At 38.5% G+C, this 27,876-nt stretch overlaps 3 protein-coding genes across 3 annotated transcripts in view; 1 reads left to right on the top strand and 2 right to left on the bottom strand.

The window, feature by feature from the left end:
* Nucleotides 1–43: 43 nt before the first annotated feature.
* On the bottom strand, nt 44–15,851 carry hnrnpul1 (heterogeneous nuclear ribonucleoprotein U-like 1). Its single transcript, XM_042486640.1, is given in 17 exon segments — nt 44–961; nt 2,642–2,854; nt 2,953–3,101; nt 3,907–4,170; nt 4,928–5,096; nt 8,197–8,325; nt 8,415–8,537; nt 9,492–9,755; nt 10,178–10,290; nt 10,408–10,507; nt 10,946–11,085; nt 11,948–12,021; nt 12,149–12,359; nt 13,437–13,724; nt 15,047–15,130; nt 15,133–15,313; nt 15,800–15,851. Coding segments are annotated over 16 exon segments (2,583 nt in total). The 5' UTR covers nt 15,278–15,313; nt 15,800–15,851; the 3' UTR covers nt 44–844.
* Nucleotides 15,852–17,157: 1,306 nt separating this feature from the next.
* Nucleotides 17,158–19,318, bottom strand: opa3 (outer mitochondrial membrane lipid metabolism regulator OPA3). Its single transcript, XM_042487183.1, has 2 exons — nt 19,121–19,318; nt 17,158–17,994 (listed from the first exon to the last, which is right to left on the bottom strand). The coding sequence occupies exons 1-2, from the start codon at nt 19,260–19,262 to the stop codon at nt 17,666–17,668; spliced, it is 471 nt and encodes a 156-aa protein (XP_042343117.1). The 5' UTR covers nt 19,263–19,318; the 3' UTR covers nt 17,158–17,665.
* A 1,357-nt stretch (nt 19,319–20,675) lies between these two features.
* The window catches only part of ppp1r13l (protein phosphatase 1, regulatory subunit 13 like), a 38,693-nt gene continuing 31,492 nt past the window's right edge, over nt 20,676–27,876 (top strand). Inside the window, exon 1 of the mRNA XM_042487006.1 lies at nt 20,676–20,847. The gene's annotated coding sequence lies outside the window, so the exon portion shown is untranslated. The remainder of the gene's footprint in view (nt 20,848–27,876) is intronic.

The raw sequence follows: 27,876 nt of genomic DNA, 5'->3' as shown, positions 1-27,876 counted from the left end.
CTTTACTCACTGGCAGAAAAGAAAAGATATTAACATCTCCAGGTGTATACAATTGCATTTATTGTATAAAGACAAGACAGCTTGGGGTAACTGGTCATAATCAGATTTTCATTTTTGGGTAGAAAAAAAATGAGTCTGACATCTGGATAAATCTACTGGACTCAATGAACAGCAATCACAACAGGGTAAAAAAAAAACTGCACATATAACTACTCAAAGAGTGGCAAAATACTCTTCTCAATCAAAGACTGGATTAACGCTTAAATACTACAGTATCAACACCTATAAAAAAAATGTTCCTTAATGTTTGAATTCTATGAAAGTAAATAAAATGTGTTCACTCCGAAACTGAAAAATAAAGAGCAAGAAAGAGTAAAGGGTTGTGGAAGGTAAAAAGCATGCATTTTGTTCTTTGTTAAGCTTCTCAAAACAAGCAAAAGTATTCAGGCCTTGCTGTATTTTCCTGCCCTGTCATATTTTCACTCTATGCATCCTGGAAATATACAATTAACTCTTCAATCTGTAGGAAATGTGGAGTTTGCAGATCAACAGACGTCCACATTAAATGCATAATCGATAACATTCATTAAATGTTTTGATATCTATCATCTATCACCTCACGGTCGCTGCTTAGAGTAAGACTTCATTCAGTAAAAAAATGGAAGGACATCAAACTGTTAACAGTTTCTGTGGACACTGACTGGGGAGGAATGAAGGCTACTGTGTTAACCCGACAGAGACAGTTATGGTTGGGGACTTAATGTGACACTGTACAAAATCAATTTGCTGCAGAGGTCAGAGTGTTTAGGACACCGGCGGATGCAGGTACAGATGCAGAGCGAAGCTACTGGGAACCAGAAGATGAGCCTTGGCTGCCCTGACCCGGGTAGCCACCATACTGGCTGTAATACTGGTTCCACTGGTTCTGGTTCTGGTAGTACTGCTGCCACTGCTGAGCATACTGGAGGAAGAAACAGAGAGCAAGCAGTGAGAGCATGTTAACAAGCTTTTAACTTCCCCCAAAATGAACCTGCATTTCTATTTTTGAACCTCCCTTTGACACAGTGGATCATTTTCATACTCCACCCAGGGCCACAGCTCGAGTGTCACACATTAAACACCTCCTGCACCATTTAAAGTGGCTTCACAATGTCTGTGGTTTGCTCCTTAGTGCCTGGCATTGGCTGTGGTTGACCTTTATTTATGTCTGTGCTTTTGTGTAGTGGCAGCTGTATACAGATAATTGTGCTACTGACGAATTTAAACTGCGTTTTTAGCCATAATTTAGCAAAAATACTTTAGTACTAAAAAATACTGAGCGTTCAGGCTGCTACAAATAACAATTACTCTCATTGTTAAGCCTTTGAAATGTTGGTCATTGCCTTTCTTTCCATATTTTCAAAAGAAATCAAACCAATATGCTCAATTTTCAAAGGGTCAAACACCTTCTTAAAGGCGTCTGAGAGCAGTAAAACTGACGTCAATCCAGGTTTCAAAGGCTTAATAAATCTGCCAATTATTTTCTAAATTAATCAATAAGCTGTTTGGTCTATAAAATGTCAGAAATTGTTAAAAAAAAAAAAGAAAAAAAAGTCTATCAGTATTTCCCAAAGCCCAAGCTGACAACCTCAAATTGTCTTTGGCTTTCTGCATCACTGTTATTTAGGTTATGAAAAGCCATCTGGGGATCTACCAACTTGAGATAGACCAACTTATCAGATAGGATGCTTCAAAAACTACAAGTCACTTTGGGGACTGGTTTCAGGGGACGGTTGTGTTAAATGATCAGTGAGTGCAGCTCCAGAGAAAGCAGGGCCCTTTGAGAGTGTCCAAGTGTATTGCTCTTCATTTTAACATGGACTTACACAAAATTTTTGGCTGGGCTAAAACAGCGGATACAATGCTATAGCACTTAAAGTCTGTGAGTCATGCACTGAGCGAATGCGGCCACTTCCTGTTTCAAGTCCTCCTCTCACATTTAAGACACAGTCCAGCCATAAACTAGGTCTGTACTAGATTTTTTCATTTTTTTTAAATTGAAATTTACTTTTATCTTGCTTCAAATTAATTTTTTGGTTTTTTTTTGCAGCCCCCTCAAATACCAATGACCAAAGACTCAAAGATCATTTAAATACAAGTAACACTAATACTGTCCATCTCTGATCACCGTTTTGTAAAGAGCCTTCATACACAAGTCAAGGTGATGTCATTGATACCTGAGAATCTCAGGTCAACTTTGATTAAATATAATTAGCTCAAAAAACAAAAACCACTCCAACTTCCATTTTTTTAGTTAGATGTTCACATCAGTTTACATACATATTTTGGGTATTTATTGCTTTGACTTAGATGATTAGTTCAAAAATGTATTCACTTTCTTATAAAATCAAAGATTGTCAAAATTCCAACACTGTTAAATAAAATCTGCGGTGGGTGATTGTTTATGAATTGGCTATAGATTTTTCCTGCTCCAAACTATCATTACTATATCAGCTTTTTAAAATCTACTATCGGATGACCTCTACTATTATCCTAGCCTAGCACAGGTCCCTGTGCACCGACAGCTCCCTAACTTGCTGTACCCCCGTTGCTTTATTTTGAAATGTGTATAAGAGGCAGTGTTTAATCATTCATGGAGTACCTGCTGGTACTGCTGGTTGTAGCTCTGTTGTTGTTGCTGCTGCTGCTGCTGCTGCGGCTGCTGCGGCTGTTGCTGGTGGTGGTTGTACGTCTGTGCAGTGGTTGGTGTCTGGCTGTAGCTCTGGCTGTATCCAGGGTACTGACTGTAGTTGCTGTAGTAATTTGGGTTGTAGCTGCCCTGGTTGTACCCTTGACTATAGCTCTGGCTGTAGCCCTGCAAAGTGAAGAAAGAAGTTCAGGAGAACGCATTAATTTACTGTAAAATGTACTTTGTTTTTGTTTATTTTATACATAAGATGTCATGTAAAGTACCTGGTTGTATGTTCCCTTGCTGTAAGGTGCCGGGCGATTGTAGCTTCCGCTTGACGGCTGGCTGCGGCTGTATCCGCTGCGTGCATCAGAGCCTCCGTCGCGGTAGCTGTTGCCCCAGCGGTTCTGGCTATAGCTGCCACGACTGTAGCCTACAAAGTTAACATACATTATATCAATATGTAACTTTACTGTGAATGACATACTAGCCTTAGTTTTGCCTCTTATGTATAAGTACTTACAAATTACATAACTTAGCAAGCAATCATACCATTTCTCAGGGTTCATAAACATTTTTACCAATAAATTTCCATGACTTTGAGGCAATTTTTCCACAGCCATACATTCTCTGAAATGGAAACTGATACTCCTAATTGATTCTTCTTCATCACTATATAATAGCATTTTATAGTGCATATCATTGCTTTAAAATTATGAATTCAAAGCAGGATTAGAACCCAATATTTAAACGTAACTTGAGGACTGTTTGTTATTTATAGGAGGGGTGGCACAAAACATGTCAAATCATTTTTAAAGCACTGGGGAGTTACCTGTATGTTTTTTAAATTTGGCTTTAGGGTAGGGGCATACAACTTTAAATGACTGTATTTTGCATTTATTTTACTTCTGATCTTTTAAGGAAACATGTTTTCAAAAAAAGTGACGATTTTTTTCTTCTTTAAAAATCTTAGATTTTTTAAAGAAAAAAATTGGCGATTTCTTTTGCATTTTTTTCATTTCTTCAGAAAAACTGTAAAAACAAAAACTGTTAGATTCTGAAATTTCTGATGTTACTTGAACCTCAAGCATTATTATACAGGTCTGTGAAAGTTCATGACTTTTCCAAAACATTCAAGGATATATTTAGTTTTCCAGGCATGGAAATTATCATTTGCAAAATCCATGAATTTTCCAGGTTTTTCATGACCATAAAATTCTCTGTACCCTTGCACTCACCTCCTCTGTATCCACTGCCTCCGTCTCCACTGCGGTTCTGGTAGCTGCCACGGGATCCATCACGGTTGTCATACCGCTGGAAGCTCCCACCACCGCGGCCACGGAACCCGCCTTGCCTGTTGTCGAAGCGTTTCTCAGGGGGCGGGCCAGCCTTGCGGCCCTCCTCATTGTACTGCTTCAGCAGAGTTTCAGCCTCATCGCGCTGCAGCTCAATGAACGTCACCGCCTCCAGGAAGTCGCAAGCCTCAGGGAGAGTAAAGTTGGCTTTGGAGAGTGACAGAGGTGACCACAGGAGGAGAAGAGAGAGACAGCCCATCCAGCAAGAAACGGATGGAGAGGCAGAGGGAGAAAGAGAGGGGTGGGGGGTTGTAGTGAAGACCAGAGCAGCCACACCACCAGAAGACAAAACGAAAAAAAATTACGACCATGTACTGGCAGTGGAAATCAGAGAAACTAAGAGCAGATAGATGAAAGCAGATGGCAGGGTAAAGGGAACAAACATCACCTCCAAGGGAACATGGAGGAAACATTTGTTTAAGCAGTCAAAGTAGAGGGAGTTCAGTAGAGGTGGGAAGGGGGACAAAAAGGACAACTAGAAGGTTGGTGAGAAGAGGAAACAGCACTGCAAACCAAGCACAGCTGATGTAACGCTGTTACAAATTAACTTCCAACAATTTTAGCATGTGACTGCTTGTAAGTTTGCTATTTGGAAATGTCCTTTTCAGGGAAGCAAATTGAGCAATATTAGCTTTACTACTACATGACCTCAGCAAGGCCCACGTCTCAGTTTGCAGTGCATTAGAAGTAAGCTGTATGGCAAGTGGCAGAGAGAGGGCAAAAATAAGGAAGAATCAAATTCATGTGGACTGTTTTAAAAAAAATGTCCAGGTCTGATATCTGGCCAAAGGCTATGATGGGGGTAGGGGGGTAGGGGGCATCTTCCAAGTTTGATTTTAGAGACAACACATAGAAAAGTAAAAAAGTAGATCTGGTGTTTTGTTTGTTTCCACAGCATTCCTACCTTTCATTTCTAAAACAGCATGATCGGGCACATCCTTCCCCTGCTCATTGGTTTGCTTTAATGTTCGTTCTTTTAAATCCTCGTCCGTGGGACAAATTACAATAGCCTTGCGTTGAAAACCTTCAAAAGGACGCATTTTTCGTCTCCTTGCTGATCCATATACATTTGTCTAGCAATGGTGACAAGAAAGAAGTAGAAGCTTGTTTGTTATTGTTTACTTGTAATGGCTTTCCACTGGAAGGAAGCTGGAACCCTGCAATAATGAAGTGAGAGAGGTTTGGCTTGGATATCAGTCTACGGTTTTACTCAAGTCCTAATGGCCTCTCGTCACTCCACTGACTTACCTCGCAGTCTGTGCCTTCAGACGCCCAGTGGCTGCTGATGATTGTTAGTTATTGTCACAAAGAGGGACCCCACAAATATTCAACCTGACTACACTAAAGAGTCGTGGAGTAACTTAACATTAAGACATATCATCAGACCAATCAATAATAAAAATAGATATTCAAATGACAGATTTGTTGTTGCTTCTTAGTATGTTTTAAAATGTATTACTACTGAATTCTATTGCTTATGTTTTGTCCACCATCTAAATCTATTATCTATGCGTTTGCAGAATTGAAGTTTGGATGGTAAATGATGTCGCTGCAATCAATTCCAACGTGACCTGCTGCACTGCAGTTAAGATTAAATCAGTAGTGATTCAGCTTACTAGATCATATTGGGAATACAAGTTCAAATTCATTACATTGTATTCAATAAGGATAAAAATATGATAAAAGCAGAAACCACCACATGCAAATTTAGTCTTTTATATCTGTTTTTCCATCTGCTTTTATATCTTCACAGTTATCTGCAGCTTACGTAGTATGTTTTGATTTGCATGAGTTACATGCTGGAAAATATAAATAATCTATATCTTACCATTTAATACTTAAGTTAGTAACCCAAATTTGAGCCACTGCTGGGGCATTATAACTAATGACAAAATCATGTTGATTAAAATGCAATCTATACATAAAAACGATCATGGTTACATTTTGTTTGATCACTACAAAAGCTTGCCAGGCTTGGCCACATTTGAAGTCTCTTTTTGTGGTCCATGACCACAAAGAAAAACACTGGGCTTCATTCACTTAAATCTTGTTTTTTCTTAAGTTTGTTCCTAAGTAAGGTCGTAAGAAAAGTCTGTCACTAAGTGTTCTTAAACTGCAGAATTGTTCGCACGTGTTCTTATGATGATGGATCCCATTATCCCACAAGCTGTTATATTAAGTAGCATCCCCGGATATAGAAAAACGCAAAAAGGATGCAAGGAATTGCTGAAAATAAGCATGAAACCACACGACCTGCAAACCATAAAACTTGCATTATAGTAGCACGATTGTCAGGACTGAGGACAGTGTGTGCGCCATGGCACTGCACAAAGACTGCGTGTTTGAAACAGACAGAGAGGGGGTGAGGGAACGTGGACTATCTCATGCAATGTTATTGATCAGTTATTAATAACTTACTCAGAACACTGCTTTGTCATTTCTTGTCCCGCCCGCAAGAACCACTTGTGATATTTTCATTCATTTATTTTTAGATGGCATGGTTCCCATTTACATTACTGATGTAAACTGTGTTAGTTTATTTTAAAAGGCCATAATGCTTTTTGTAAAATGATGAAAATGATTCAGAAATTTTAGAAATGATCAAAATCGTGTTAATATACATTTTAAGTTGTAGAACTGTAGGACTGAAGAAAACACAACCACCAAGTATTTTGCACAAACATGTCAGTGTGCTTGAGTGGGCTTAGATTCTGTTTTTAACTAAGGACTAATCCCAAATTGTAAAACATTAGTGAAGTGATTTTTTCTTCATGAAATTCAAGAAAACCGCACAAATGGGTTTAAGAAGAAATTCTGTCTTAAAAAATCGCTTGGTGAATGAGGCCCATTGTTTAACAAATACTCACATATTTCAAATTTGCAACTAGTTGCACTTCCGAACAAAATGTTACAAACAATCCCTCATTAGGCTAATTTACAGGTTTGATTCAGTCCTAAATCTGCCACAGATCTACAGTAAAAACACAGCAGTTGATAAGAATACAGTCAGCATCATGCCGTGTCATGTTATTCAAACTAGGGACTTACTGTCAACAGCAGCTGATGAAACTTAGCTAAACAGCAACATTTCTGAATGAACACAAAGTACTCGCTGCAATCAAACAACTTCCCTGTTTACTTAACAGTAACCAGTGGTTTCTACACTGGACGACAGATAATCAACACTACATTTTTCATTTTAGAATTTAAGGAAAAGCTGTTCAACAGTCATGTCAAGACTAATGTTTATATCAAAACAACACCGTCATAATCAGAAAATAGGACATGAAATTACTTTTAACATTACAAGTATCACCAGGTCCTACTACTTTCTCTGATTTACTTCCATTTCCATTAACAACATCTAAAATCAACCACACACCTCTGACAATTCTTACTTTTTACAGAAGATTCTTTCTGAACTGCACAAACTCAAACTTTGTGGAACACAACCAATCTCACTTATTAAAGTGAGCATGCTACATCAAAACAACTTGCTATTCTGATGGGTCCCTCACACTTACCTCGACTTACCTGATCTTCATACGGACTCCAGTCCCAGTCAAGACAACAACAGACAGATATAACCTACCTGCACATACTCACAGTGTCCACTGAAAAGTCAGTCCACCCTGACCCACCTACCTTTATCACTTTTGCTGAACCAAGGATCTGAAAATCTAAAAACTGTTAGTCATTACTTACCTTCAGGGTCAATTTATTAAAAAACACACTCAAAAGTTCCAAGTATCTCACTCAAAATAGCTTTGAAAAAAGCTATCAACTCTGTCTTATTAAATTAGCAACAGAAGGTGTTTTTCTTACTCACCAGTCAGAGCTTACTTGTTTCTCAACATCTTTACATAGTCATGGTTTACTTGTACATTGTTGAAATTCACAAGACAAACAATACTGTATTATGACAAGAAATATCAAGTGCAAATATACTGAGGGATGAAAACATGAAATATTCTGTCACTTATGAGAGCCATTAATCAGTTTCTTTTACAATACATGACAAGCAAGTGACAAGAGGGTGATCAATGCTTCTTCTACTCTATAATACACAGAGCCTCCCTGAAAGATAAATAAATAGTCCATTAGAGAGAGTGATCATCAGGGCACATTGACTGTGGCGAGTATCAGAGCAGAGTGTGGCTGGGAGGGCAGTACCTGATCTAGGATGTAATTGCGTCTCTTGCGGGCAGCGATCTCGATCAGCCTGTTCAGACATTGGGTGGCCTGCTGGATCAGAACATCCCAGCGCCCGGAGTAGTTTCTCTGGCGACGCAGACCCATCACCTGCGGAACAAATTGTTTCAAAAATTGTTTTTGGGGCTGAAAAACATGTGAATGTTTGTTCAGGTCTGGGAGTGGTGGCCTAAACCAACCTTCATCTTGTCCATGATGGCATTTGTGCCCAGGATGTTGTACTTCTTCTCAGGGTTAGTCTCTGCATGCTTTATGGCCCAAGTGGTCTTTCCGCAGGCAGGCAGGCCAACCATCATCAAGATCTGAAACAAGTAAACAAAGAAAACAGGTGAATTCTGCATCAAGTTTTACTTCATCAGTCCAGTTTCTGTTAGGGCAAGGGCAATATGCTAATCTCCCGATCTGATACTATCACAAAACCTGGCTGGCAATTTGATATGGACAGCAATTTTTAAGAACTGACATTCAGTATCACGATTAATTGTGATTCTTGTTCACTTAGCCGCTTGCCCCGCTTTCTGTTTATCAGACCACAAATGAGACAAGAATCAACATGCTAGCCGCTTCCACAGTCCTTCCGCCTCTCCCCGCTGCTAGGAGACCATTTGCGGGGGAAGAGCTGGCAATTGTTCCAGAGATGGAGCTCACGGTAGCGGCTGTAGCGGCTTAAATTTAGCCCGTATGTGAACCCTAGCACAGACGTTCACAGTGGGCTGGGTCCAATGTGTGTAAACACAGCAAGAGAAACTTTGCTGATCTGGCAGGACGTTTGGTTGGGCTGGCTGAATTCGAGTTGCTATTTAAGCAGCCAAAGATCCATGTCCTTGGCCTCAGTCAATTTCTGCTTTCTCGCTTTGGCCTTGTTCTTTATGCAGATATGATGTTGCATTACTCCTTGATTAGTTCATTAAAAGTGGCAAGTTGTTTCTACGTCTGCATTTGAATTCTATCAATTCACAAATTAGTAATAATAATTATAATAATATTCTTTTTTGAATCACAGCAATACAAACCACATTATTTGTGTTTATCATTTTTCTCACCTCTAGCTTCTATTTTTTTTTTAATGGTCTGATACAAAATGTATTTTCTGTTGATTTGTGACAAAAATTCCAAGTCCAATTCCACTACCATGTATAATATAAATGCGAGAAAATAAAACACCAAACTGAATGTTTTATAGAAGTATATTTTCTTGGCACTGTGCCTCACTGTTGGGCTGCATGTGATCGGTACGTCAAATACAACTCCCCTACCTCACATTCAGATTTGCTGGCAGGTCCCTTTGTGCCTCTAATCTTGTTTTCCATGCCAAGATCATGGATGTAGGTGTATCCCTCTGGTGGGGGGAAGTATGGCCGCTTTTGTCCAAAGTTGAACTCCACAGCACAATTCTTCACCAGGACGTGGGGGAACAGGGCACGGTCTGCCAGTGCCTCCTTGGTTGTCCGGAAAGCCACGCCCAGGTTTACTCCATTCTTTGAATATCCAATCTCCACCTCGTTACCGCTGTCAAAGTCCTAAAATCATCATGAGGCAGAAAAAAGGTTAATAAGTTTTTATTCTTCTAAGATTATTTTTTTTTTGGCATTTTAGCCTTTTATTAGAAAGGACAGATCAACAGTGTGAAAGGGGGAGAGAGAATGGGGACGACATGCAGCAAAGGGCCTCGAGCGGGAGTCGAACGCGAGGCCGCCGCAGCAAGGACACTGCCGTTATTCATGGGGCGCCTGCTTTATCCACTCAGCCACCGACGCCCCGAGTTTTTCATTTTTAAACATGGACAAAACAACACAGTAACTGAAAAAAATGGGAATTTATCAAATTGATGTCCATTTTTCGGCATGCTTTGTAATATTGAAGATGATGAATGAGTCATTTCAAACGACTGTTACACATTGATATTAAAAGAAGTGATTATATTACTGTTTCTAGTACTTACAATGAAACAGCCAATGACGTCGTTTTCACCAAACTTCTCACCGAAGTCTGCAAACTTACAGTCGACAGATTTCTTTCCTGTTCCTCCATATCCAAAGGAAAAGGGCTCCTCTCCTGAAACAAGTAATATTGTTTTTGTTTGGTTATCTTTTTAGGTTAAACCTCACTTTTTGCAGCAAAGTATCATTCATGTCAAACTGTCATGACTGTTTGGGCTTTTGCTCTTCTCACCAAGCTGAGTGCTGCTGTGGTTGAGTGACCATCCAATTCTGACCACATGGGGATCTGGTTCGCTGCTTGGCAGGTGCTTTACAGGAATTTCCTCATTGATCTGAAGAGTAGGAGACAATTCAGGTCAATTCAAGCCGTGAGGAGACTGCCAGTAAATATCTAGTGCTGTAAAACAGCAATAAGTCATCACATTGGAAGGCACAGTGAGATATATATATTTATCATGCTGATATCAAAAAGGCCAAAAGAGTAGTGTGATACTTAAATGTGAAATAATACTGCATGTTAACAGGATAAACAAAGAAGCTGCTCATCCACTGTTTGAAAATGATAAATACACATGACCTGTTTAATAAATCAGGGGCCGTTATGTCGAGTGTGGACACAGAATACAGAAAAGTTTATTTACAGTAGCTCAGTGTTTCAGACAAAAGACCTAACTCTGCAGAAAGGTTTGCAATATCATTTTTGTACATGTCTGTATACTTTTAAAACCACACTCACATTAGAAGTAGATACTAATTATCATTATTTTTACCTTCATCTCATAAAACACACGGCCCTGGGTGACACCATGTGTGGCCCGTGCTCCAGCCCACAGGTAAGCAAACCCTTCGATGGTCAGGGGATAACCACTGTAGCGATCTCGGGACACTTTGAAATGCAGATCACAGTTGTCTGGAGGGAGAAAAAAAAACAACAACTCGATTTTAAACTGTACTTTTTTAAAAACAGAATAAAATCTGGTACTACAACATCAAGCAGTTGAAATGCAAAACATGATAGAGACATACATTAACTGCAATAGTCTAAGCTTCATAACTTTATGAGGTAAGCAAATTAAGACTCACTGGAACCAGCTTTGGCATTTAAAGCTTCTCGTGCGGAAAAATCAGCACTTGTAGTTTCCAGCCAGCAGTGACTCCTCAGTCTTTGGCAAAATTCTTGCTAATATCTCTTTCTTAAAATGTACCGACTCATTCTGCAGAGATTTATCTCTATGGGTGAAATCTACTAAGGAGCTTGGAGTTGCAGCACTGCAGGTTTTGGAGCGGGCTGAGGCAACAGCAGAACACTTTGTCTGCAGCTTTTGTGTAGGAGTTGGTGAGACAGGAGTCAACCGCTGAATTCACTTTTTTGATAAAAGACAGAAACAACTCATGGCTAAATCTGAAACATTGCAGTAAGTTGTTCTGACAGATAAACAGAGTTCTTGGCCAGTGACTGAATCTCAGTCTGTGCTTGACCTTTTTAACACTTTCTAACAAGCAATACTGCAGATGTTGGGGTTTCGGTTTAGGTTGTATTTGAAAGTCATGGAGTTGACCTCTGTAGAAATACTACTATTTATGATGCATCACTTTCTGAATTAAAATAGTAAAGAATTGGACTGAAGAAAGATGCTCGTGGAGAATGCTTGGAGAATGAAAGCTGGCTGTCTCACAGTCAAAGGGACTCCAGTTTGGACGGTAATTCTTAACAGCTGTGACTAGTCAGTAGTCACTGCTTGGGCAGAGATGCATTTAATCCTTTTACTTACATGTATCGATTGTAACGAGAGTGTCATCTATGTTCTCTTCCTCATCTTCAGCAGGGGGCTGTGGTGTGCGGGATCTGTACAATATCATCACAGATTTAACACTTGCATTTATGAAATTCACATTTGTAGACCAATGGTGTAGTATACTACCAAATAGTAGCCTAAAGAAAAAGACGGTGTTTTTTTTTAGGATGAGCATACCGCTTGTCCTCACGGTGCTCATAGTAGCCGTAGCTCCTGCCTTCCTCGTACGGTCTCTTGCGGCTGTAGTGTCCACCTCTATCAGATTCTCCTTTGACTTCAGCCTGACCTGTGGCACCTTGTCCACCCTGCTGTTCTGTCCCATGACTCTCCTGCGGTGTGTCTCTAGCAGGCTCGGGGTCATCTTCCGTTTTGATCTCAACTTTGACTTCTAAAATGAGAAATAAGCGATAATGGTGAGTTACACGTTCATTGTTGCAACTCTACAATCAAGTTTGTTCGAAAAGCACAGCTTTGCAATACATTTTATCTTGAGATGTTTTAAAACGATACATTTTTGCTGGCAATTAATTAAAAGGATGTTTCTAATATTTTGTTTCACCTATGCCTGTAACTTGGGCTGGAAAAAAACATAAATACTATTGGTACTAACTTTGATTGAATATCGACATCCCTTATGGTGTCATCAAAATGTGATGGGACGATTATAAACCTCCCCAACTGTTAATTACAGCGCTCCTGCATACCCTTAGATTGTAAAATTTAACTTCATTAATATTTTTAGTTATCGCCATACATACTCCATATCAAGTTGTTAGAACACACACTTGTGTTACAATACTAAAAAACTTTGATACATCTTGGAAAATGCTGATATTCAATACTATTTTCAATTACACGGGGAAATATGGACATTAAGGGAATCAAATTCAAATGTTTATATGAAAAGATAAATATAACATAACATAAAACATGACAAACACATTTCTTTTCTTGGTTAATGGCAAAGAGCTGCAGACTGACAGAAGTAACAATTGTCAATGCAAGAGAGCAAGCAAGTGCAGTTGGTTTCTGTATATCAACAAGGCAGAAAACTAGTATTTAAACTGTTCCAAATATTCAGCATTGATATCTATTAATAGATCAATATTGATACAACACCGACAAAGATGCACAGTGACTGAAAACTCATCTCGACAATTTAGGGAAAGCGGGCAGCCACAGGGCAAGGCAACGGCTCTGACTGTTGCTCTATGAGGTGACTACACAAACCACAGGGTCACTATTAAACACGAGAAAAACTTTGCTGTTTGTCTCTCTCAACTTTATTTATGTCCCCACTACTCTGATGGTGAACACTTCATGAGATAATCATCGGCAGTAAAAGCGTAGAAAGTCTTGGTGACATTTGGAATTTCACAAAATATAGTATATGTAGACAGAAACACCTTATCCATTGAACATGTTTAATACTCTATGTTTAGCTGAAAAAATTCTTAAGACTCACCTGGTTTGCTCTCGACTCTCTCCTCTGCCTCTGGCACAGGCTTGGGCTCTTCCTCTGACAGCATTTCGGGTTTCTTTATATCAGCATCTGCTGTGAAGTCAGGCATGCTGTGACCTGAGTCTGACGCAGGTTGACTTTCATACGGCTCGCCTTCTGCCTCCTCATCCTCATAATAACCACCGGAATCTCGACCCTCATCTTCCTCTTGAAGGTTATCACCTTCACCTTCATCGCCATCGCCATCTCCATCACCTTCACCTTCCCCATAGTCCTCAGCTACTTCTGCATCTGAAAAAAAGGAGATCCAAAACTTTTAAGCTTGTAGGAACAGAAAAAAAAATTCAATGCGTTTTTGAGGAAGTTGTATGATTTATTTTTATAGTTTGTTCTAAATTGAATTTCTCATTTGCAAGTTCACGCTGACCTCATTTAATTAAATACACAGGAAAAGGCAATTCTACACATGTTCTGTAAAGGGACACTTTAATTGTCAAATACAGGATCAGAAGCCAGAGGTTGAAAGTGAAGGGTAAAATGAATTTTAACAAACAACAAGTGGGTCTGTTGCAACTTCCAAGTTGTTGTGCGTATACAGTGTGCATAACTTCAAATCAGACATAAAATGCAGGCTATCACTGGTTTCAGAATAAGCGTATCACTAAGTAGCATACACATTTGATTCCGTGCAGACATAGGCTCGATATATACTGATGTGGTTGATGGAGCGAGTTTGGTAATTCTACATTTTTCGAGCAGTTAAGTGCAATTATAAGGTAAAAAGACAGTTATTAGGTTCAGCGTTAGGTTTGTAACATCACAAATGTGGAAATTCATGCAAACAAGCTTAACCCACTTTGACAGAAAGGAATTAAAGAATGGATAAATTAAGTGAAATTAAATGTTTGTGGCAATTAAGACCTCCCAAATTAAAATGTAGAACTTTTCAATTACTTTTCAGGCCTCAAATTTATATTTTTAAAAATGTAATTTAAGAGTTTTTTGGGAGACACCCTGTACATACTTAGCTAATTTATATCTACACCTCACTGTTTATTCTACAGTATATATTTACATTATTGTTTCTTCTTTAAAATAAGCTTTGCATTACTCTGCAATTCATTGCTTGTTGCCTGTCGCGTTAGATGCTAATCTACTTTAAGTGCCTGCACTCTGTACAAAGACAATAAAGTAGCACCTTATCTAGTTAAATCTATAGTCGAAGTCAATGACTGAAGGGAGAGCTATTTCTATTTCAGATAAGATCAGATTGATCATATCTGATAAGTTACTCTGTAATTATAATAATAATAATTATTATTATTATTAGTCCCACAATGAGGAAAATCTGCATTGTTACAGCAGCAAGGGGTGCAAGGTGTGAACAAGATAGCAAGCAAAAAAGTTAGTAAAAATAATTTTAAAAAAAAAAAAATCCAAAAAAACACACACAAACACACACACACACACACACACACACACACAAGGTGCCAACTCGTAAAAACCAAGGTGCCAGACTTGACAATTTAAAATATTTACACCAACAGCACAAGAAAGATAATTAAACTTGTGGAAAATTGCACTTTTTGAAGATTCTGTATCAATAGGCTTACCTTGCTGCTCTTGTGCATCATCTCCATCTTCGTTTTCCTCGTTGTCTTGATAGTCCTGACAGTATTCATCCTCCTGCTCCCCTGCTCTGAGACATCAGCCTGAGCGTCAGCCTCCAGCGCGGCTCTCAGCCTCTCCACCAGGTCTGCCTTCAGGCCTCTGGTGTCCAGGCCGCGGCGCTGGAGCTCCTCTTTTAACTCATTTACTTTCAGCTTCTTCACGTCAACACTCATTGTTTCGTCTGAGTGCTTCCTGACTTTAGTTATTTGCTAGCAAAACAGGGAAAATACAAAAGTAAAGTATGGCGTGCAAGTACGTCTAACTTTCAAATGGGTATCTATTGGCGGCAGAGTACCAGCCCAACAGGCTGCAATAGCTCTTTAGCTAGGAAAGTAGCGCTGAGTAGCTACAACAACATTGTACCTGGCTCCACTAAATGTGTAAAACAACATACTTTCGGCTTTATTACCGTCCAAATGTGTATAGTCGTTTGAAATGCGGACACATAGGCTAACTAGAATATTTATTATTCGCTTCAAATTGTCGCAACATAGCTAACGTCGGCAACCTTATTAGCCTAGCACTAGCTAACGTACCAACAACCGCTGCAGGACAAGTTACTTTAACTTGAAAACTACACAAGCTACGAGCGTTTTTTACTATTTTGCACATACATTATCTAGTCAATGCATATTTAGGTCAATGTATAATATGGTTATTATGCAAATTAAGAATAAAATAACGTCGAGGCCTACCTCCTCTCACGCTAGTTGCGCGGGTCAGCAGTGGTAAACGATGAGTGTCGTTGCTGCCCTCTAAAGGTCGGAAACCAGACCGAAACCTCCCGCCGGAAGTAAACAAGACCTGCTCAGGTTTATTTCACAAAAATTAAAAACCCAGGTACACAAGTTCTGTCAACTTAACAACACATTAGTTTGTAATTTACACAGTTTTACACATTAAATGTAATGAGTAAAAACTATCTAAGCTTAGTTTGTGCCAATGTTTGTACAAAGTAGGAAGTGATGCAATGTTTACATTGAACGAATCCTGGGTAGTGTAGTGTCTTAAACCTACCCGCCGGATCACTTTTCAATTTTCTGCTACTGTCTCATTTCAGAGGGAAAAAAATCAATTTTTACTTTAATACATTTATCTGAAATCTTCAGTTACTTTATAGGTTCATATCAGTAATAAGAAATATAATCAATTTAAAAAAATGTCATATATATGTAGAATAAAAATACCAAGCAGTATTTAACAGAGTTAAAATAGCTCCACTTTTTCCACTTTTACCTGCTGCAACATTAGAGTAAAGAGCACATTGATACATTGCCAATTATAATCAACATTAATATACAGCCTATTATTCTGAAATGAGCCATTCTGCATAATCAACACGTTTACCTCTGGTATTGTTAGTTTTTTCTGAGGCTTATACCTTTGTTCTTCGACAAAGATCTAAGTAAAATTTTTAATGCAGGAAATTATTTTAAACACTTTTTTATTTCTACTTTTCTTGAAAAAAAGGTCTGACAACTTTTCCCACTCCTGCATATAAGATCATGCACAGTATATATTCTACATAAGTATTTTTACTATTGGTAATTAAAGTAAATGTTGTACTTTTACTAATGATTTTTAATGCAGGACTTGTAACAGTGAAGAAAAAGTAATTCATTGAAATTGTTTCCAAAGTAGAAAATAGAAATGCTCAGTAAAATTACCTAAAATTGTACCTAAGTATAGTGGTTGTTATTTTTCATCACTTACACAGATATCATACAGTTTGCAGTTTACTTTCATGAAGTGATGTACAATTAAAAAAATAATATGGAGTGATTCGAGGTAGGGTGGGTATAATTGAACTTAATCCTTAATTTTCAGTGATGTTTACATTCTCTTAACTTGTGTGTTCAGTGACAAAGCTCTAATAACAGTCAGCATACCATTTTTATTTGATACCAGCCTTTTACAGTTATCATCACATCCAATGTACATGAACCATAAAAGTGATTTACAGTGTAAGCACAACATGACATGTCCATGAAACTGCAGGGGCAAAAACTTTGGAAAACTATCCAATAACTTTACCTGATGTTTTGTTTGTTTTTTTCTCTGTTTTTTGTCTTCAATTAAATGCATTTAACTTTTCTAATTGATGTTAATTATTATTATTATATAACCTACAATTCCTCTCAGTTGTTGTATGAAATGAAGCATGAAAATCAGTTTCCTAAGTGATTAATGTCCATTTGGATCACTGTAGCTGTCATAAAATATATTAACTTTCGGGAAGTCATTGCATTTTATTGTAAATCTTTATATACAGACAACTTTTTGATGGACATGCAAGATCAACCACAGAAATATGAATGTGCTATGAATATCATAGCAATCCCCATTTGAAAATCGTTGCTCAAAACATGAGCTAATGATAGCACCCAAATCCACAGCGTACTGATATGCTTATGTCCACCTCTTCCATCCATCTGAATGGGCAGAGGACGGTGTGTGAAGCAGGGTCATACTCAAGCTGTACATGGCAGTGCTACGTTTGTGCACTCTTGTTCTTTCACACACAGACCAACAACCACGTGATATACCAAGGAACTAATTAATCACTTTTTGTTGGGAACAGGAAAAGACAGCAGTTGCCGGTTGATTTCTCTCAGCTGAGCATCTAGAGTCTCTGTGGTTATTGTTAGTTCTGCTATTTGAGTCTGTAAGCTGTTGATGGTCTCGTTCAGCTCCTCTTCTTTGCGGCGAGAGTTAGCAGCCTGCCTGCTGTACTCCAGCACCATGCATCCACCGCCAATGAGGAAGATGATTGTCTCTCCCAGCAGCTCTGCACCCAGCTCTGCAGCTGCCTCCTCATTCAGTGGCTTAATGGTGGAACCCCTAAATCCCATGATCCGCATCTTTGTTCTCATCTCAATCCAGTGGTAAACTGTGAGGACAAAGAGCAAACAGTGTACTGCTCTAGTTAGACTTTCAATATGATATTCTGATGTTTTGCACTTACGCTCCAGATGATATCAAGGTAACAGGTTGAAATAAATGTGGGAATACAACAAGGTGCACGTATCCCAATAAAGTTTGTGTACAGTCTGCAATGTACGACTGACTTTGTGGTGAGCTTAGCGTGCACTAAACCTCTTGAGCACACCTTGTTGGCGTTGATTCAAATGAATCAGGGAGCATTGTGCAGTCTGTACCTGATGCTGAGTTCTTACAAACGATCACCATCTGTTAACTAACAAAAGATAAGATAAGCCTAACCTCTAGCAGGGAAATTTGGAAGTGACAACAGCATAAGGACAGCAGTGATATAAAAGAAATAAATAAGAGGTATATAATATTAAATAAGAATGTAATTGGAAACAAAAATCGCAAAGTAAAGTAATAGCACTGCGAATGCAAAACCAATAACATAACACAATACAGAATAAAACGGTTAATTATGATATAGTATGACTTATTAGATATTGTATGATGTCAAAGTCAAAAAATTTTACTGCCATTGCCCAAGTTTCTTTTTAGACAATCGTGTGAATGATCACACCTGTATTTCTCCATTTCTATCTCAAGGGACTATTAGTTATTTATAGGAGGGTTGGATGTGGCGCAAAAAGAGGGAGGCATGTCAAATACTTTTTTAAGTACTAAGAGGGACTTTTTTAGAAGGTTTTTGTAATAGGCCTATATTGTCCTTTTGCTTGTTTTGCTCTATGTGACTGTTCTGAAAGTGAATGGTTACAGGTTAGAGCTAGCTTGTACAGGTTAAAACTGACTTTAACTTGTTCGATTAAAATGTCTAAACAGGGCAGTGGCTGTGTGAAAGGCATTCAGATTGTTGGTTAAATACAACCTGTTCAATGACACGCAAGACCCACCCTCTTTTGGCTTACCTTGCTGCGATTGGTCGATCAGATAAATCCGTGAAAGTGGTTGGGTAAGCGGTTTTGACAACTACAACCTCATTGGTTAACACAGCCCCACTCCATCTATCCCTCGTCCGGATGCCTGACACTGCAATCTAGCGGTCATCGGTAGCCGTTAGCTCGGTTACTCACCCTGTGCCGGCGGCAGACAGACGTAAGTCTTAAAGAACTCGCTTCTCCGGGCTCCCGCTTTTATTCGGTTCGCTACAGGCTTGCTCAGCTGCCTCACTCCGAGGTAGAGGAGCTTGGCGATGGGGAAGGCACCTACAACCATCTTGGCGGAAACACTTCGCCAGTGTAGGGCGGGACACGTAGAGGTGACGCGATTACGTTAAATGATTGACAAGGACGCTCACGTGGTTATATCGTCTGCTCGTCTGCCGCTCTCAATTAAAAAAACCCAAAACCTTATGATTATAACTATTATTTATAATAAAGTTTGTGTATGTATTTATTGTGTTTATTTATTGTAAACGAAAAGCAATAGTTCTATTTTATAGTAGTATTTTATAGTAGTAATAGTTCTATCTCTATTTTATCATCATTATTACGGCCGTAAAGACTCATTTTATGTCGGCCTAACATGTCTAAACTGTTGAACCATATTCCTCTTCTCTCTCTCGTTTTCGTTTTTATACTTAAAGTTACCCCTTAACCCTTTACATATGCTGCTGTTTTTGATTAATGGGATGTAGCAGGATCAAGGAAAACTTTTAATGTCATTTTTTTTAGAAACTAACCTATGTTTTTAAACTATGTTTAAAAGTGACTAATAAATCTATCGTGTACCTTGTACTTTGTAACTTGTTGTTTGTTATTGCACATTTTTACAAAATCTTTAAAATCATGTAATGTACACCTGATTTTACATTTAGTGATGGAATGATACTGTGCCTAAATATTCAGAGCTACTGAATATTCAGTAGCCCATATTGTAGAACCAGAATATGCGATTTAACCTCCACTAAAACGTGTATAATAAACTGTATATGTATGTGTGCATATAATTTCCATATAGTATATAGTCAACCACATTTGTAATGTGTAATAATAATATTAACAATAATATCAATAAGAAACTTGGCAAGAAATATCCCACAAACTGCACAAAAAAGTGTTAAGAAATTTTTCTGAATATTAGCTGGAGGGGTTGTTGGACATGATCAGAAAATGAGAAGAAAATGTCCAGAAAACTATTCATTTATTTATTATATAGGCCTACTTATTTTTTCTGCACTTCTTGAGATCATTTTATTTTTACTTTTCTTTTTCATTTGCTTATTTTCAGGTCATTTGCTTATATCTTTTTTGCTCATTTTGGGGCCATTTTTTGTTCAGTTGCTTGTCTTCCTCTTCCCAGGTTTTTGTAAGATACCATATCAATTTGCTCAGGTCTCAATGAGTTAATGTACTTTACATTCCATCACTAATATGTCCTAACCGCGGTGTCGTTAAGCTGTCAGTGTGCCTGCACTAAACTATATAGGCTATCTGTTCTTTACAGAATACGTCAATTAACAGTATCAGCTCTGTCGCGGTGGTATGTCTCACCTGAGCCAGCTGTGGCAGAAACACCTGGCTCGGGTTACAGCAGCGCAAAGAGCCAGAGGGGGTGGACTCTGAGCCAAAATAACTCAATAGCTTAGTAGCTGCACACACACACACACACACACACACACACACACACAGACACACACAAACTGCGGAGCTATGACTAAATGTCTGGAGCAACCACCACAAGAGAGAGACACAATCTGAGCAGCGCTACTTCACAATCAGGAAGACGAGAAACTTTTAACGGGAGTCGGCTTTCATCTCAAGTTTGGGACAAAAATACAAAAAGGCTCTCAGTTTTTGAGGTAAGGACGTTTTTCTTTTCAGTCGTTCGTACGCGCCTTCCTGCGTGATAAATGCTTCGTGGTATGAAGAAAAATGTTGCATTATAAGACTGCGTCGGAGTTGGTTGGGACAAAACGAGTTTGCTCTTGTATACTAGTTCTAGATCAGTAAGTTTGTGAAAATTTCTTTCCCTTTGAGTGGCTCTTTCCATAGTTTACTCGATCATTGTGAGGGGTCTTTGAACGCGAGGAGGAGCTTGTTCTCAAACTAATGAAAATCAGATGTTACCATTTCTGCCTGGCATGCCTCTCAGTCTGCAACCACAGAGGAAACTCCAGAGCTTCAGCCAGCTGCTGGACACTGACAGACTGGTGCGCAGTCAGTATAGCACCCTTCACCAGTAACTTTAAACTGACAGACACCATGTACAGGAGCTCATGGGGTTTTATACGTTCATTTATAATGATTTAACAGTGATCTTATCTGATAGAATTATATTTTGTGATCTTTTATGCTATATTATTGTCGGATTCTCCATATTCATGGGCACATTACGAGACAACAGTCCCATGGGCACTGATATGCAAGGGGCCCCATCACCTCTTCTACATATGAGCAATACACAAGTCTTTTCACAACAACAGTGAGCTATGGGCAGTTACTAAGGCCACATTCAGACGAGAACAGCCCAACTAAATGCACTCCTTTGCATTTAAAAAAAATATCTGTGGTCAAATAATAACATTGAAAACACTGCAGTATGCTATGCCAGTAGAGGGTGATGTAACTTTGAAATGATAAACCATAGAACAACACCAGGCACCTGCACATAAAGATGTTCTTCTACAGAGCAGTGAGAATTTAAAAACAAGAAGACAATAGCGAACGCATGCACAAGAACCAACAATGTAGCACAAACACAGCTCCGTAGTCCGGCAGTGTTGTTATTGTATTCCTCCTACTTGCGCATGGCTATTTGTCTAAATAGTAATGCGCATGCGTGAAGTGCAGCTGTGACATCACCGTTCTCACAGGATCCGAACATTGCCAGTTTACATGGCAACAAAAGATTACACTCTGGAACCTGGTTTCAAAAGTTTGTATGTTCAAGCCCCCAAAGTTCTGTTGTCATGTGAAAGGATGGCCAAACCGCAACAAAAGTCTAACATTTCATGCAAGAACCTTTGCTGTGTAAGTGGTTCCAAATCCCTTCTTTATGCCACCTTTGCATTTTACACAGAACTGAAAAACAGCGACATCATTCCGCTCCATTGTGAGATTTTAGACAGCATGCTGGCATTGCAGAACCAAAAGAGGCATGACAAGTGTGACGTTTAACACAACAACATCAGCCTTTGGAGTGACATATAACATACATGTCTGCAGTGCTTTATGAAAAATAACATTGGTATAACCATGAGAATAGCAATACCTGCCTTCTCTGTTTAATGGCAGCTGATCTTGTCCTCTGCTCGGAGGTCAAGGAGCTCCCTATACAGAACAGGAAGGCAGCATAAAGGCAGGTTATTCCAAACCTAGAGCAGACAATGTAAATGTGGCTAATCATTTACCGACTATGTTATCTGGCGGCTGATACTTCACTTGACTTCACTTGATGCCATCCCTGCATACGTCAGAGCCCCACTTGGGCCACCCTAGTAAAAAACGTCTCGACACACCACTGGCAGTGGGTAGCATACATAACACGTCGCCAAAACTTCCCATGGTCCCGTCCAGCTGGCTGTCCTATTTATACAGGCATTTTTTCAGTGCTGTTACTGCCTCCTGTTGCGGCTCAGAGCATAACGTCATGATATCCCCACCTAGAGCAGGCTGTGAAAAAGGGACTAAAGACTTTGTTGTGTTTTTTTTGTGTTTTTTTTTTGTCTTGTAGTCATTATTCAATTTTTTGTGGGTTTATGTCTCTTGGCGGTTGTTTTGTGTTTGTTTGAGATATATTTGTATATTTTTTGTAGTTTTGTGTCTATTTGTGATCATTTTTAGTCACATGTTTGGGTCAGTACGTGTTGATTTGACATTTTACGGTTGAAGGATAGGGGCTCATCTAATACTTTGGGCTTCTGGGCCTTTGCCTGATTGGCCCATTTAGTAATCCATCCATGATATTGTGTAGTAGCCCAGACCCTAATGTGCAGTAGATAAATATGAATATTGGTGATTTGAAGTTTTGCTGTGATGAGCAAACATGAAATCTGTCATTACATTAAGAGTTCCTTACAACTGAATCTTGTGACTGCAAGCTCTAAGTTCAAATATGTCAGTATTTGCTTAACGTATTGGCAGGACTGGTAATCTGTGAGTAAACCAAACCTTCCTGTCCGAGCAGGATTTAAATGGCGTGTTTCCAACATTTGACGCTCTGGGTCTTAGTCAAAAACCAGCTGAGCTGCATTGTGCAATATGTTTGCTGTAACCGGTTGCTTAAAACAGTCAGTATAACCTCAACTTTCTCTAAAGCGATTAAATCTGTGCATGCTCACACATGCAAACAAATAAACACATTCATATGTCACTCCTTTTCATCTGTTGCACCTCAGCATGACACGCTGTAGGCTGTAACTTCCTAGAAATGTCTGTTATGTTGCGTCGCACTGAGAGATTCCTGAGTCACATCACATGCTGTTGCTAACAGTTTTTCTCTAGAAGTGTCCAGGATAGTTTGGCAAGTGCTAGAAGCAATTATACCAGAAGCAGAGCCTACAACATCAGGAAGCAAAAGAAGAATGAAGGCGATTATATTGTTCAGGGATTAGTCTTTATCATCTCAGAAATGTCCTTTGCTCCTCACAAAGTTTGCTCACCCTCAGTGTCTGCAGAGACTGTCTGTTGTCCTCAGCCTGTGAAGATCAATTTGTTTTAATAGGCAATGACAGTTGCTGTTATGAATAGGATGTACTAAGTGTGCGTGTGCACGTGCTTGCTCATTTGTTTCTTTGTATAAAGTGGAAAGCATTTCATTGACTAACTAGGTCAGAGGTGTGGCTGTATACATTATAAAAGCACATTCTTTGGGTGGAGTTTTTGTATCTGAGAAGCTTACAGTTGTTGGAGTCTGTAATTAAAAGATATGATTGATATGTAGGCTGTTTATGGTGCGTTTATCTCACCATGAAATTTAGAACCCAATGTTTATTTCATTTAAATTTTGGTTTAGTTTAGCTTAGTTGTTTAGTTATTTGTACACAATTAAAAACTGCATAAAGTCCAGATTGAATTTAGAAAATGTGGAAAAAAATGTGTCAGGAGAGGTCAAGAAGCCAGCAGGGAAGACATTGGTCCAGGAAGTGAGATTTAGATCACCAGGTCAAGTGTGTTTTACACAGTAATTACACAATGCCTCCTGTTTGTATTTGCACAATTAGCCTTAAGCCCTGTTTCACTGTTAATGTGTCTTAAGCAAAAAGCTCTAAGTACCAGAAGAATATGTACTTAATAAGAGATCAGAGGTAACAGAGTCTTATTGTCCACTTACAATGCATTTTAAAAGTTAATTCACATGATAATAGACTGAACTTCCCTTTTGACTTTATACTTCTTGTTCCATGTTCTGTTGTCATTTAGATTGTGGATTTGCTTTTTGTTATTTGATGGTTTCGAGGTAATAGATTCCTTTCACATTTAGTGCTCGCTTTGATATTACACACACTCGTATTGTTCTGCATACAAAATGTGCTTTCAAAATCAAGCTTTAAAAATATTATACATTAATATTATTTTCTACTTTCATTGAGTTAATTTTTCAACAACATCGATCCTGATCATATATCAAATATCATACATTTTCAGAATTTTAAATTTTAAACCTTTAAATGTCAGGTTTTTGTCATGATGCCACTATGTTGTTAGATGGAAAAAACTAAACAAAAAAACGAATTATTGTCGATATACTACTGGCAAAGTAGATGATCACAGACTGGGATATGTCAGTGATTTACAGCAACATTGATTGTGACAGTGCACCTAGTGGAAATAGCATGTATTTTCTCCATATGACAAATATAGTAAAAAATAAAAAAAAGACATCATCCAGGTGAAAAGTAGTAAAAATGACGAATTCCAAGGCAAAAGCCCATCATGAATGTATAATTTTGTTTACACTGTGTATAACCTTATTGTAGGAGCTGAGCTGGAAATTCCCCTATGAAAGGAAAAAAATACACAATCTTGCCCAAATTTATGCCACGTGCATGAAGCCACAGCCAATCACAGCCAAAATTATTTTAAAAATTTGTATTGAAAAGCAAGTAAAATGCACCAAACAGCCTACAAGGGTTAATAATCCTTTTTTTCATCTTGAAAGTTGTGTCTGTAATTTCCATCCCGTCTTTCTTTGCTTTTCTTATCAGCATTTTTTTATTAGTGTGCAAACAAACTGCAGAAAGGTAAACTTTGCAGCCTCAGCTTGACTTTGTGAAATGAAGGTTTCAAGAAGATAAGGAAAGTAAATGTTTTTTAGGAACGTGCAACATGGCAGTTTTCACAATGAGTATCACGATGAGCAACTACTAGATCTTTGAAGGTATAGTTCAGATTTTTTGAAGTGGGGTTTTATGAGGTACTTATTCATCATCAGTGTATTATAGTTGATGTCTGTCTGTGCACCCCCAGTTTGAAGAAGCAGACTCGAGTCCATCAGGGACGCTAAGCGGTGTACCGCTGTGGAGGAGTTGGCAACAAAACATAATAAAAAAAAAATCCCCAAAAAGTATATTCTATATTTAGAGTATGTTTACTGTTTAACCTCCATGTCAGACAGGGATTTTCAACTGAAAAATGAAGCTGTTATGTTGCTTTCTTCAAAACCAAACTCTATAGAGTAAAACAGTCATTTAAAATTGATGAACACACAAGCTGCTGGTCCACCACTCCCTGAAATGTTTTTGTTTGTTTGTTTGTATTATTGTGTGACTTTGGTGTTTCAAATGGTAAGTTCAGATTTACCAAAGTCACACAGAAACACAAACTAACTTATTCATTAAAAGCAGCAGTAGACCAGAAGCTCCTGGGGTCAGCGAGCCAAAATAACTGTTTATACCAATGCAGTCTTGTGGCTTTGACAAAAGCATCAATGGGGAACTTAAGATTTAAGTGGCTTTCTTATTGGAACAGGTGATCCAACCGATGGTTAAAGCAATGAAAATACCCTCAGTATAGAGTTTTTTAAGTGAATAAAATATGTTTGTCGTTTACCTCGTCCACATCAGTACATGGCTTAACTTCCATGTTGCACTCCAGCTTGCTTCTCCAAATTGGGGGCCATTTGATTGACATCCACTGTATGTAGTAAACTGACCATGGGTAAGTAGCCCATACAACCCAGTCTCAAAAAATCCAAACTATCCCTTGAAGTACCCACAAAGTAGAAAGCAAGTGTTTGTCTTGAAACAAAGAGACATAAATCATCTGAAACTTTAAAGTGGACTGACAGCTTGTGGCCACTGCAGCGGTGCTGTCCTCTATTCCAGGCTCGCTGATCTGCGGCTGCTCTTTGGTTACTTTCTCAAGAGAAGTTTCTTGGAAAACCCCACATGCACTTTCTGTCCAGTTCCTTTCCAATGCTGTGATTATAACGTCAGCTGGTCCTACCATTTTAACAGGCAACAATTAGCTCATTCGAGTGGTAAAGCCAAGATGGAAGCCACGAGATGAAACCGCTAAGGAGCATTTAAAGCCACCTCTGCATAAGCTTTAACCCTTTGAAACCTGGGCAAATTGGCTTGATTTCTTTGAAAAACATGGGAAAAGGCAATGAGCAATTTAAGAAAAAATTTGCCAGAAATTTGCAAAAAGTACAAAAAATTACCAGAAAATTATCAAAAAAACCCTGAACAAACAAACAAACTAGGAATATACAAATTAAAAATGAAAGAACATGGAAATGGTTTGGAAAACATTTTTTTAAATTATAACAATTTTCTAAAATAATTTCAAATACACAGTTAAGATCATTTTCAATATGATTTAGCTTTAGAAATGTTTCCCTGGCTTTTTTGAAAAGGGTTTGAATACTTGTGAAAGATGTCTGAATGCAAAAAAAAAGTGACGTGGTCCAGGTTTCAAAGGGTTTAAAAATTGGGAATTCACAAAACTTTATTAAATGACACTCATAAAAGCGGAGAGATCTTGTGGGAAGCAGCAGGGATATTTAAGGATTAGAGACGATAATCATTCGCTTTGCAGAATGCCAGGGTGTGCCTGAACAAGAGCAGTCCCTCCCTCACCAGCAGTTCCAGATTACACATCTAACCGATTCGCTAGTTTCTGCTGAATTCCATGAGACATCAATTCATTTCCTCCCCCTCCTGTTGGTTCCTCCTTCATATCCTTCCTTCAAAACTTTCAGGCTTTGTCCACTCCTGGTAGGGAATTTGGGCGAGACTGAATGATGGAAAAAAATATCCTCTGACACAACTTTCTTCGGTGGCTTGCTTTTCACCTTCTTTGGAAACCTGAAACTTAAATCTGTGTGTCATCATGCAGACAACACAAACTAAATTATGTCCCGCAGAACAATATAACCTTTTAGATTCCTGTAAAAAAAACAAGCTTTCTAAATTGCTCAGCTTGATATCCAGAAAATCATTAGTCTGAAATCCTTTGAGGGTAGCGTCATGCCAAGGGCCAAATGTCAAAGATAAAATCCAAATTAATGTTTACATTGGCTCACCATTATCTTATATCATGGATACCATTTTCAATGAGCTGTTAGCATTTATGGATTTTGACAGGAGATTAAGGCTAATTGTGCAAATACAAACAGGAGGCATTGTGTAATTATTGTGTAAAACAGACTTGACCTGTTGACCTAAATCTCACTTCCTGGACCAATGTCTTCCCTGCTGGCTTCTTGACCTCTCCTGACACATTTTTTCCACATTTTTTAAATTCAATCTGGACTTTATGCAGTTTTTAATTGTGTACAAATAACTAAACAACTAAGCTAAACTAAACCAAAATTTAAATGAAATAAACATTGGGTTCTAAATTTCATGGTGAGATAAACGCACCATAAACAGCCTACATATCAA

Source organism: Plectropomus leopardus, chromosome 5 (assembly GCF_008729295.1).
Source record: "Plectropomus leopardus isolate mb chromosome 5, YSFRI_Pleo_2.0, whole genome shotgun sequence".
NCBI classification, from domain to species: Eukaryota; Metazoa; Chordata; class Actinopteri; order Perciformes; family Serranidae; genus Plectropomus; species Plectropomus leopardus.
This window is presented reverse-complemented; position numbering and strand designations above follow the sequence as displayed.

Bases quoted from the DNA above. Each gene is read 5' to 3' on its own strand.
- opa3 (XM_042487183.1), bottom strand. From the start codon at position 19,262: ATGGTTGTAGGTGCCTTCCCCATCGCCAAGCTCCTCTACCTCGGAGTG. The intron at 17,995-19,120 runs GTGAGTAACCGA...TTGTCCTCACAG, and splicing joins CTGTCTGCCGCCGGCACAGG to TTTACCACTGGATTGAGATG.